The following is a 13,098-nucleotide window of genomic DNA, read 5'->3' on the forward strand; positions in this document are numbered from 1 at the left end:
GTCAAAGGATACTCACCATCCATAACCTTGTAGACTTAGATAGTTTTCCATGTTCCTCAAACATCCATTCATGATATGACAGAAGCTTCTTTAGAGAATATCGCATTGTTGCGATCAGGGCCACCCACAGGCCTGTGCCAAAGATAGCACTGCTGACAATGTGCTGGGTCTGGCTGGACATATAACCACTGTTCAATGAAGAACAAAGTCACATACTTGAAGTTAAACATGACCATGCAGTATAGAGAGTAAAACATTTTTTATTCCTTAACCAACATTTCAGAAATTGTTTCCAGCACACACCTATGTGAAAATTTACTGGGAACAATATAGTATATAATAAAACTACTTTTCAAGCGAGCCCTATATTTTTTTCATAGAATCTTTATAATACTGTTAATTCAGAATTAAAATTGATTCTAAATGAAAGAAATTGAAGGTAGGGTCGTCAATTTAACAGTACAATTTATATTGGCCTTGGTAAAGATAGCTTGGTATTGTGCAATCATAATATGGATTTATGGCAGTAAGCAAAATGTGGCATTTGGTAACAAACCAACTGGCTGTTGGGGAAGATGTTACACTGGACAAGGAATCCACTACCTGTCTACTGGTTTAACCACTATGGATATTTCTACATACCTGTATTTCCTACCTTTTAGCATTCTCTCTAAATGTTTTATTGTCTTAGGCCCTATTACACAGACTGACAATTGGCTAAATCTTTAGGTCCAGTTCTAATTATTTGAGTATTTACTTACTGTTCCCTGGTGTCCTCGGGCCTTCCCTGGTCTCTGCAGCTGCAGTCCTGCCTTCTGTTCCCTTCTGGTCCAGTCTCCGCACTGACAGGCCACGGAGCGGCTGGTAAGTGCAGAGACCGGAACAGAAGGCAGAGCTGCAGCTGCAAAAACTCGGGAAGGTCTGAGGACACCAGGGAACATGGTAAGGTAAATACAACAATGTCCGTACAGCGGGCCGTGTAATAGGACCCTTACTCTACAGAACCCAGAGGTTTAGAAAAAGTCAATGTTCTTAGGACAAACAATGTAATAATGAAGAAAGAAAGCCCCGTCTCATCATAAACCATTGTTACCTCTACTTGTATTAGTAAAGTGCACATTGCTGGTTTAGAAACTAAATGGCATTTAACAGCACAGCAAAGGCAACCTCTATAGAAAACACCCAGAATTACCCAGCAATACCTAGCAATTTTTGTATGTACATACAATGGGCAGTAACTTCCAATTTTCTGCCTGTACAAGATATATGAAATGAATATATGACTTATATCGCTTCCTGCACCCAGTAAGCATTACAATATAATTTCCCTATTTTAAAAAAACACAGAACAATTTTATAAGGGGCAATTTAACCGAATAGTATGACTTTTGGATTGTGTGAGAGAAACTTAGAATCTGGAGAAAACTAATACAAATATCAAGAGCAAACAAAAACTCCATACATGTTGTGTCAGTCAGATTTGAACCTAGGGCCAGATACTGCAAAAAACAGTATAAGTGTACTAACACACTGATCCACAAACTACCAGGTATAATACAGTTGCAGCAGAAAGTGAATCGACAGAAAAATAGCGTTGTTAAAAAAGATGGCTGGTTAACAACCTCACACAATAATGCTTGCACAGAACATTCATATACTGTATAAAATACCTTGTACAATTTCTATAACATGTAAAGAGAAAGAAAAACGCGAACAACTTACGTAGTAGCGAGCACATTGTTTATTTTTTCTATCAAACCAAATGATGGATCCACCTTGGTGTACATTGATGTTGAGGTGACACCCACCACTACGACTAACCAGCTGGAGGGGCTTGATGGAAAGACGCCTGTGAGGATGCCATTCTGTCACAAAAACGTGAAAACGCAAAAAATAAAGAGAATTAAACAATAAAAAATATGAAAAGATGAGTACAGTACTTTTCAGCTTTCTAGGCATCAGGCATCATTTTTATGTAGCCTAAACCATGAGTAATCAGGGTGGTCCTTGTCAGCTTATCTCCACCCCACCAGCCTTGATTCATAGATGTCCCCATGGTTGGCTATAGGGAAAGATTCACCAATTAAGGCTGATGGGGTGAGGCAAAGCTGCCGAGGACCACCCAATGACTGGAGGTTCAGACAGGTTCCCATTCAGTATCTTCTTTTCATTTTAACAGAGTGCTACTTAGTACTACTTACTTAAAAGCACCCCTTATATTGTCTTTATGACTATTAAAGGAGAAGTCCGGGGTCTGACTTTTTTTTAAAAAAAAACAGCCAGGGAGGAGGTGGCTAAACATAACACACACTTATCTCCCCAGCTCCAGTGTTGGGGTCCACTGTCACCCGCTCCAGTTCCTGGTCCAGACCAGGAACTGGGATAAGCAGGAGTCAAAATTGAATAATTGCTTGTGTTACCTTAAATCTGATGAACTTCTTCTTCCAGGAGTGGAGGCCAGAGAGATAGATCTGTCGCAGAGCTTCATGGCTTAATCTTAGGTCGATTCCATCGGGGGTTACTGTAAACTGGAATGCTACAGCCTGGTGAGCTTCTGCCATTTTTAATAGGCCCCTAAGAACATAAAATATAACATATTGATCATAATAAATAGTTTCTTTGGACTGGCAGTGACTGTTATATGAGAACCATAGAATTATATTACAGCTATTAAATTAATTGACATCCATGTAGTGCAATAAAAGAATGAATCCACCAAAGTTACTACCAGGTTGTCCTAAGCGAGAAACCTCCTCCATGACATCTATATGTCTCAATAATGCATCATGAGATGCCAAGCCAACCTATAACAGTACCCACAAACAGCTCTGAAATACTACAGTGCCAGATTATCAGCCATTGTTTTCAAGAGTAGGGGGGTCCTAAAGCTGGGTGCTGGTGCTGGGCTGCAGGGGCACAGAGATGGGTAAGTATCAGTCCCTTATTATGTTACACACACCCCTGTCTGCCCTGGATTTTTAGTTTTCCACTGCATTCTGCTGTAAGATGGATTTGTCTGTACAACTACGTGCCCGCTCTGATATTACATTTCTGCATTAGAGATTAAGGCACCAACTGAACTTGCCAACTTCTAATAGGATTAAGATATAACAATGAGGCATAAGCCCTTAAGTATTTTAATGCATTTCTAAAATAAGTATATTAACCTCCTCAATATTAGATGTTTGATGCAGGTATCGTTATATGAATGGAAACTTTTGCCATTTATGAGATTATCCTAAACTAGAAAGTATATGAAAAGACAATAAAAAAAGTGAATTACAGAAGGCTTATATTTAGTCAACTGCAATTCTCTGAGAACCACAGAAAGAACTTTCCAAATACGGAAAGAGATAAAAATATCTAAGTGCTAAGACCACAGAACTTCTGTAGATTCTGAATACCAGACTTGGTTCACATCTGTGTTGGAGGCTCCACCGTTCAGGATTGCAGAGTATTATATATATCATCATATTAGAAAGAATAGTGGAGTATGCAGCCTAATTCTTCACATTAAAATGACAGACACCATGAAAGAACCTGGTGGAGCAAATTTTAAACCAATAAAGTGACTCAGTAATAAGTCAATGGGGGCGGGGGGGGGGGTTGACAAATCCGTCAAATGTTTAATACTGCAGTTGTAGTTTCCAATAGACTGGCTGTACAGATTCTCCTGGATTAAAGGTTTGGTAAAGGGGTGACATAGAATAAATTGGATGGCCATTTACACCATCCAAGTACTATTATTCATATTATTCCATTCTGTAAATAGTCAATAATATGATTATAAGACTTTCATAAAACTATCTGATGTCATTTCATTTTGGGATGGACTACATTTCATTTACAATTTGAAGGGGTTTTACGTGTTTATAATATTGATGGCCTATCCAACAGGTTAAGCCATCATTGTCTGATTACCAGGGTGCCGACAGCTTGAACCTCCTCTGATCAGCTGTTTTGAGGAGCCACTCCATCCATACTCAGCTAATGGTACTGGATGCCCTCTTCTGTATACTTTGTGGTGGTGTTGGTGGGTAAGGAAACTGCAGCTTGGCTCCTACTGAATTGAATGGGAGCAGAGCTGCAGTAACTCGCACCACCACTATACAATAGACAGTACAAAGTACAGGACTTCTGGCACTGTTCTCTGTGTATACAGTAGGTGCCGATGCCGATATGAGACATTGATGACCTATTCTGTTCTAGTTCGCTACATAATAATCTATGGATGTATCGCCTTCCAAAAAGAACAGTCTTTTCTAAAGATAAGATAAAATATATCTCTTTGGAAGTATCCTGCATCCATGACTGTGCAGGGGTCTATAGTACAAGAATAGTGCCTGTAAAGGGTAAAGCTAGCTTAACACTTCTGTGCAAGTTCTAGTTGTATGTCCTGCATTACAAGGCCTGCTAAATAATCCATTGTATGGTAATACAGATGTTATTATAGTACAATTAGGATTTATAAATGTAGCTCACCTGGTTGTAGATGAATACTTAGTGTTATGTGAGTGTTCTTGCAGCTGGGTGGAAAATATTAAGCATGTTTCTTAAAGACAATGGAATATAAGGGACACATCTGTTTTTCTAGTCTTCCTAACAGCTGAAACCTAAGACACTGAAACAAGACCTGTCACTTGGCACCCTTGACTTCTTAAAAATCCAGAATGAACACGCTTGTGTAGACAAGCCATCTGGTTATTTTTATACATAAAAATAAAAAAGACTCAACTGCAGTCAAATTAGGTTGGTACAACTTGGTGTTTTATTTGCTCATAGTCCCTCATCACAGGGCTCCATAACTCATCACAACAGAAATTGTATAGAATCCAATAAGGGATTGGTCATGTGTATGCGAAGAACACATACTACAATTGTGACCAAAAGGTAAAAAAGGGTAAACACTGTAAATAGAGTATTTGCATAAAGACTACAATTCTTCCTGGCATACCATCAGCTTCAGTGCCAAATCCCGACTAATGGCCGCCCACTTCTGCCTAATCATTCCTTTGAGGTTATCATATTATCTGGGTTGTTTTTTGCTTACTCACCCACCTTTTCAGACTTGACAACAGATTCTCAATGAGATTTAGATCTGAGGAGTTTCCTCACCATGGATCCTAGACGTCACTTTTTTATTTGTCAGGACAGTTATCACTTTTGCCTGGTGCCATTATGCTGGAAAAAGCATTGTTCAGGTTGCTCTTGGAGGGTGTTTAGATGCCATTCTTTATTCATAATGGTGTTTTGAGTGAGCCCACTACTTTGTGTAAGAGGCAAACCACACATGAATGCTCTCAGGATGCTTTACTGTTGGCATGACACAAGACTTAGGGTAGCAATTACATTTTCTTCTCCCGAAAATCTTTTATTCCAGAAGCCCCAAACAGACCGAGTAAGGCTTCATCAGAGAAAATAATACTCCAGTACCTGCATTTCCTACAAAATGTCAGTCTGTCCTTGATGTTTTTCTTTTGGAAAGTCCTTTTTGACATCTGGCCTGCAGCCAAAAGCCTTTGTCTCATTGTGCATGCAGAAGAACTTATACCTACCTGCTCCCATTCCTGAGCAAGCTTTGATCCAATCCAGTAGCTGGCTCCTGCTTAGAAGATAGTCCTGGTACTTGTTTGACCTTCTTAGGCACCCTGAAGCCTTCTTCCCAGCATTTAAACGTCTCAACTTGACATTCTTGAAGATTCGATAAATGGTAGATTTAGGGGCAATTGAACAAGCAGCAAAGCCCTTGCCTGTAAAGCTCCTTTGATGCACACCAATAAAGACTGCATGGGTTTCCTTGGAGGTAACCATGGTTAACAGAAGACAATGATTTCAAGCATTATAAACGAATAATCTAAAAAACCCAGTTGACCCCTTTAAATCTCTCTCAGTTATGGAGGTAGTCAGAGTCTTTTTGTATGTTGAGTGCACAGTTCAAGAAAAAATAAAAATTGCAGTCAAGACGAAGGAGTGAAAGGGTTGAGGCCAATCTAATATGGAACATCTTACTAATATACAATTCAGGGCTTTAAGGGTAACCTGTAATCACTTTCATGCTGCCCAAACCACAAATCATCACAGCGTATTCTCCCCATCTGCCTTGATTGATCTCCCGGTTGGGGTATAGGCAGAAATCTATCAGTTAAGGCTGGTGGGCCATAGAGAAGCCACAGGGGTCCACCCCAATGACCCAAATCTTCATCATATAGTGTACATGTGACCATACCCTTACAGAGGTATTGCCTTCTAGAGGCAACGGTCTTGAATTGACCATATAGCAACACCCATCACATCTATCAGTCTGTCATATAGGCAGACAGGTATTCTGCATGCCACTGTACAGGATTCATGCATGTCTGTCCTGTAAAAGAGGTATTCCCAGTCTCCTATCAGTATGGTGCAGTGGGTTTTACATACATGCTGCCACTCCATTTATTCTCCACAATTGCTGCTGGAAACAGCTGAACACTGTAGTGGTACACATACAGTATGCAACCTGGCACTTCATTCTTAAGTGGCACTGGCATCTCCATTGTTGAGATCACAGGGACACAGGGGTCAGCCTCCCCCCCCCCCTTTTAGCTAGTTACAGACATTTTTTGTGGATAATTGTGTGAATTTTGGAAGTTTTTTTTTTCTTCTATAAATCTTCTTTACACAAAATCCGGTTCAGAATATACATAAGGTAACATTGAAAAAGCTATAACAGTTCTGTGTGACATCGCTTACCGTATATACTCCCCCCGGTGTACACACGATATAAACTTGCTCAAGTCAAGTGTTTGTGTTACCCCTCAGGGGGAATAATGTAGCTGCTCTTTTGATGATAACATCCAAGGACCTGTTGTCACACCCAGAATGCTTTGTTTTACAACTTACTTCAAACTAATGTTATTCATGTCCTAGTAATTGTAGCCAAGAATGGGTGCGCTGCTCTCTATACACAGATAAGGAGAACATTATATACCAATGGACCCAATAAAACCCCCCAGTGATGTGAATTATCTTACTACCAGATACTACTATTAGCTGACAACACTGTTGGGAATAGTTTTATTAGTTTAGCATGCAGTCAGATTTCTGTTTACAGGAGACTTATATGACTTGGAGTACATGGAGCATCCTGTTCATCCAGTTTGGCTGCACAGATTTCTTCCTATTTCTACAGTTGTACGAGCTGATAGCCATGTGCCTATGAAATAAGGATTTGGTGCCGATTTATGTTTTAGTCTAGTCTGAGGTGTAGCTACTGAGGGGGTCATAGGTAGTATTTGCATCAGGGCTCCCTGTGTCACATCAGATGACATCTGTTTACTATGCGGTAAATAGCAGGTGGGGTGCACCAGGGCCTTTCTCTAGTCAGTTTGTAGCTCTCTACCAAAAGGAAGAAAGCCTCTTTCTTGGTATTCAAATGCCAAACAATCCAACTCGAGCATGTTCAAGTTGCACTCTGTCTCCGTTTGAATTTCCCGCTGTTTGCAGGTACCTGAAGCTCCAGTTGGTGTCTTCATTTTTTTCTTCGCTTCCTGGTTTGGGGTTTCCCATGATGCACTCTGTCTCCTGTGATGTCTAACTGACTCTGTAAAACTGTTAGATGGCTTACAGCTTGCTCAGCCAATCAGAGCTGAGTAACCTGAGTCATCTGACAAAGAGAGGCTGGCCTAACAGGGATTAGACCCGCCTCCCTCTTGATGATGTCATTGTCACAAAATGGCTGCCACAGAAAAGCCTGGGGTCAACAGTCATTAGGTAAGAATGAGTTTACTGCGGCACTGGGGTCAGGTTTATTGCAGGGAAATTCTGCATGGATTTGGATATTCTCCCTATGTTCGCCTATGTTTCCTCCTTTTGTCCAAAGACATATGGTCATTTGGAATGTTTTGGATATAAGTACTGCTGAAATCTCTGTACACTGCAGAAAATGTTGGTGCTATATAACTAAAATATATAAATGAGATTTATTGAGGTCTTGGGTGGAGGCAGATTTTTATTGCAGTGGTTGAGACAACTGCTGAAGTGTCTTCTCCCAAAGATCATCACCTAATGTCACCTGTGCATCTACAGTACCAGCTCAGAGAAGTGATTAGACTGGAAAAGAAGTGTATCCTGGATATAAACACTGACACAGAGATCATTATGCATATGAAAATTCATCCTGTCTGAATCTGAGGTTTGAATGTGAGGTGTAAATTGAAAAAAAAAAAGAACTACCTAAATCAGATATCTTGATACATCTCATAAGCAAGAACAAGTCTTTTCCCTTAGGCCATATTCACAAATACTCAGTGTCAAACTTCCCATTCACACATCAGTGGACTGTGGACATGCCGTGACGTGGTGGGTCCTTGGAGCTGCCCTCTGTTCTGCTGGCACAATAGTCTATAACCTTTTCTATTTTTTATTTTTAAAAAATTGCATGAAATTCCTTACAACCCCAACGATTAGGATGAGTTTATCCTAATAACAAACCTATATTGGGAAGTTGCTATAGGAGTAATAACATCGTGTTGCTAGGAAACTGACAATATTAGGTGTATGTCTGCACCATCCAGTGAGCCTGAAGGAGGGGTGCGTAACGGTGCTGTATCCTAATGTACATGCCTTTTTTTCTCATATAGAGCCAATGTACAGTAAGTCAGGGTACTTTTAGCGTAATATTCCCTAATCTGCATTCTAAATGGACCTTATTTTATATCTAAGCACATTTTCTGTATTCATAGGGGTATCTTATGTGCAGATATCTACGCAGTGAATGAAGAAAGCAGAAAGATCATGTATAAATGTCATCGTGTCCAGTCTTATCCTTATCCGTATCTCAGGATCCACGAATAACACATCTTTAATGTCATAATTAGTATATGCACTATTATAGAGACTGCAAAGAAGGCAATCCAGCCTGGATAGCTAAACATACATGATCATAACTCCAACCAAAGGACACAATGTCCAGGAGCTGCTGACTATTGCATGCATTCCATATCTGGAGACTATCTGCTTGTCCTAATACACACAACCCTTCCCTACACATATATACAAATTTCCTTTTCAGTCAAGGACACAACCAGCAGCATAACCTATTCCTATAGCCATCCCCGCCCCCTCCGGCTACGTCATAATTCCCAACCCCCAAAACTGCTATGGAACCACATGACTGCTGCTTCACAAAAAGTAGGTAAAAGGTCACAGCTTTGCAGAGCATGCTGCTATGAGAGACTGATCTCTCCAATGCTCTGGAAGGAACACTACTGATCAATGACCAGAACATTCTCTGCTTTCTGCATAAGATTACTCTATGCTAGGATTTCCCATTACTCTATAAAACATCCCCCTTCCAGTGCTATCATGTTTCTATTACAACATAATACGAGACTATGCAAATAATAAACACACTGTGCAAATATTTACAGAACAATAAGCAATACAATATATCGGTTATATATACAAAAATATTTAGGATTTCTACAATTTTACATATCCTGATCGGTTATTCTTAATATTTTTTTATGTTATCAAAATCATATTTGTAAATATATATATTAAAGAGACCCCCAAAAACATATTTGCATATATATTCCTATAACAGAGACCCCTTAATAAAACAGCAATTGCTTCGGGTAAGCAGGCCTAAATAAAGGCCAGTCTCATTCAATACAAATGCAACAGATATAAAAGCCTTATATATTTAATCCCAGGCAATGCAAATGTATACATATTAGTACGTAGACTATATGGCTATGAGTCATTGTGAGATTTATGAAGATCATACTGAATGAGAGAGACATGCATCAACCTGACGTCTTAATTATAGGGTAATAGCAGAAGGAAGGAACATCAACATATCACAGCCTAATAGATGATATAAGTAAACATAAGCATCATAAGCATGTAAGTATCCAAACAGAATGGTGGATAATGTACATTGCACTTCAAGGGTGACACCACCACATCAGTGAGTACAAAGTCATCCCTGTGTGCACTGGGTGTCATGCTGACTATATGAAGTTACATTTCTAAATAGAAACATTGGGCCTTAGCTGGAGCAAACCTATAGTAATGCACTGATAAATAAACAGAAGGTGACATGATGTAAAGAATGAATCACATTTACCTGTCTTTGCTTAGCTCTTGTCAAGCTGCAGCCTGGAGCTCTGCAAATCCCTAGCCTCTCTCCCCTGCAACACTACACAGAATGGAAAGTCAACCCTGTCCAGCCCAACCCAGTCCCTTCCTACTAGAGGGAGGAGTGAGCATTGTTTCCTGATACAAACTACGCAGGCTGAGGCGTCCTGGCAGCTGGGGAGGAATTTCATTCAAACTCACATATGAGATGGGAGATGTCTGTATGAAATGAGAGCGCTTAAAAGGCATGACGATGAATTCACATGAAATTCAGCGTGTAGGCAGACGGATGCAACTTTCGTTTCTCGAAATGAGCTGTGATTGGTTGTTTTCTTTTGTGTTTTTTTTTAGCCAAAGCCAGAAGTGGTTCAGTCTAGTATGGATTTTTAGAACAGGGGGGAGGGTGGAATCCTCCTTAACTGTGTATACATAAAAATGTGTTCTGTCCTTGAACACAACAAGTAGGATATGTAGAGCATTATAGCCCTATTTCACGGAACGATTATCGTTCATAGACTCACCCGCTCGTTAACGAGCACTTAACGATTTTTTTTAAGCGACGATAACACATAATACGAGTGGGAACGTGAACGATATCTGTAGTGTAACGATTTTTTTGTGATCGTTACATGGTCGTTTAAAACGTGGGGAAATGTAGTCAGACATTTCAAGAATGACTGAAAGATTTTTTATTCAACAAAAAGATTAGCGAATTATTGTTGAAAGACTAACGATTTTTTTTCGACATGTTGAAAAAAAATAGTGAATGACTCAACGGCGATTTTGCTGTTGTCGTTTGCTCGTTTACAGCCATTCCACAGAACGAATATCGTTAACGAGCGGTCGTTTGAACGATTTTATGAACGAAAATCGTTAGAAAAAGTTCTGTGGAATAGGGCCTTAAGTTTGCAAAACCGGAGAGAGATGCCAAAAGATTTCTTTCATAGATTCACAGCTGTGTGCCATTAAGTTGAATACAGATCGGCCCTATTCAGTGGGGTAAATCCATGTTAAGGGTATCTGATATGGTATGTTAGGTACATTGCATATGTATTATGTAATGTGTATACTATTGTTAGAAAGATACCCGCATGCCCGGCCCATGCTGCTGTTGGAGCACGTGATTGGCTCCCTGCCCAAGGCATCCCTGACAACCGGCCTGGCTGGGTGCAGGGAACACACCAATGGCGTCCCTGGCGACCACCCTGGCTGGTTGCTAGGGGCACGGCGGCGCTTCCTCCTGATGTAGCCGCAGCCAAGGCCTCACAAACCCTGGCCAAACGGCATTAGGTGTTTGCTGTTGTAATCAGGCTGACTGATGGCTGGTATCGCCAGTCAGCTGCTGGACATGATCTAGGCTGGGACTTCTGGTCCCATAGTTATCCTGCACTTGTGTTCACGCCTTGCCTGCTATAGAGCCTCAGACCTTGAGTTCGCTCTTGACCAGTCATGTCAAACTCTGGCCCGCGGGCCAAACCTGGCATTATCTTTGGCCCGCCAGGAAATTCAGAGTTTGAATTACATCTGGCCCACCAAGGCTACTATATAAGAGACTATGGGGGAGGGCTGGCTACTATATGAGACTTATGGGGAGGGCTGGCAACTATATGGGACACTTGGGGGGCTGGATACTATTTGGGCACTATTGGGAAGGCTGGCTACTATATGAGACTACAGGGTGGGCTGGCTGCTAGAAAAGAGACTATTGGGGAGGGCTAGCTACTATATGGGGCACTTGGGGAGCTGGCTACTATTCGGGCACTATTGGGAGGGCTGGCTACTATATGAGACTACAGACTGGCTGCTATAAAAGAGACTATTGGGGAGGGCTGGCTACTTTATAAGAGAATATGGGGAGGACTGGCTACTGTATGAAACTACAGGGGAGGGTTGGCTACTATATGAGACTACAGGGGAGGGCTGGCTACTATGAGACTACGGGGGAGGGCTGCCTATTATATGATACTATTGTGGAGGGCTAGCTACTATGAGACTATGGGGGAGGGCTGGCTACTATATGATACTATTGGGGAGGGCTGGCTACTATATGATGCTATTGGGAGGGCTGACGACTATGTGAGACTACAGGGTGGGCTAGCTGCTATAAAAGAGACTATTGGGGAGGGCTGGCTACTTTATAAGAGAATATGGGGAGGACTGGCTACTGTATAAGACTACAGGGGAGGGCTGGCCACTATATGAGACGACAGGGGAGGGCTGATTACTATGAGACTATGGGGGAGGGCTGGCTACTATATGATACTATTGGGGAGGGCTGGCTACTATATGGGACACTTGGGGGGGCTGGCTATGTGGGGAAATTTTGGTTGGGTTGGCTACAACATGGGGTAATATTGGTGGGGTTGCCTATTACATAGGTTTGGGTTTAATCATATCATAGCAATTAATCATTTCATTTATCATGTGCACAGGGCTGGGAGACGCACACACCTGACAGTGCCAGGACCGCCGCATTCGAGCTTCAATAATCAAGGTTGGCCCGCAACTTTGTTCATATTTTTTGATTTTGGCCCACTGTGTATTTGAGTTTGACACCCCTGCCCCTTCTGACTTTGATTTTGGACGCGGTTTTGGTACTGCCTTGTTAGTGTGTGTTTTGACTTGGACTTTCTGACCATCTTCTATTGTGTTATTTGTCTTGTTCCGTGTTCACTTAATAAAGTTAGGAACTGCTGCCCAGTTGTCCACTGCAGCCTAAAGCCCCTATTACACGGAGCAACTAAACTTGTTCCCCACTCGCTGCCGCCGCTATTACATGCAGTGGCAGCGAGCGGGTAAGTGCAGGGGAGACCCCGGGGAGGCTCGGGGGAGCTATCCGGGTGATCGCTAGATCGTCTGGGCAGCCCATAGAGGATAGCGGCAGTCTGCTGTCGCCACTCCTATTCCACAGGGTTGACGGCAGCAGATCGTTGCTAGACAAACGACTGCAACAATCAGCCGACATCGTTCATGCAGGCT

General features: G+C 41.5%; 1 protein-coding gene across 2 annotated transcripts in view; it reads right to left on the reverse strand.

Moving 5' to 3' along the window:
• LOC138788153 (carnitine O-palmitoyltransferase 1, liver isoform-like) overlaps nucleotides 1–10,197 on the reverse strand; it is a 45,634-nt gene extending 35,437 nt beyond the window's left edge. For both annotated transcript variants that reach the window (XM_069965756.1, XM_069965755.1), the window contains exons 1-4: nucleotides 10,109–10,197; nucleotides 2,421–2,574; nucleotides 1,723–1,865; nucleotides 17–188 (exon numbers count right to left, since the gene is read on the reverse strand). In XM_069965756.1, the coding sequence (XP_069821857.1) occupies nucleotides 17–188; nucleotides 1,723–1,865; nucleotides 2,421–2,561 (456 nt within the window). In that variant the 5' untranslated portion in view covers nucleotides 2,562–2,574; nucleotides 10,109–10,197. The remainder of the gene's footprint in view (nucleotides 1–16; nucleotides 189–1,722; nucleotides 1,866–2,420; nucleotides 2,575–10,108) is intronic.
• Between the last annotated feature and the right edge of the window lie 2,901 nt (nucleotides 10,198–13,098).

The sequence above is a fragment of the Dendropsophus ebraccatus genome, chromosome 4 (genome assembly GCF_027789765.1).
Source record: "Dendropsophus ebraccatus isolate aDenEbr1 chromosome 4, aDenEbr1.pat, whole genome shotgun sequence".
In the NCBI taxonomy this organism is placed as follows: Eukaryota; Metazoa; Chordata; class Amphibia; order Anura; family Hylidae; genus Dendropsophus; species Dendropsophus ebraccatus.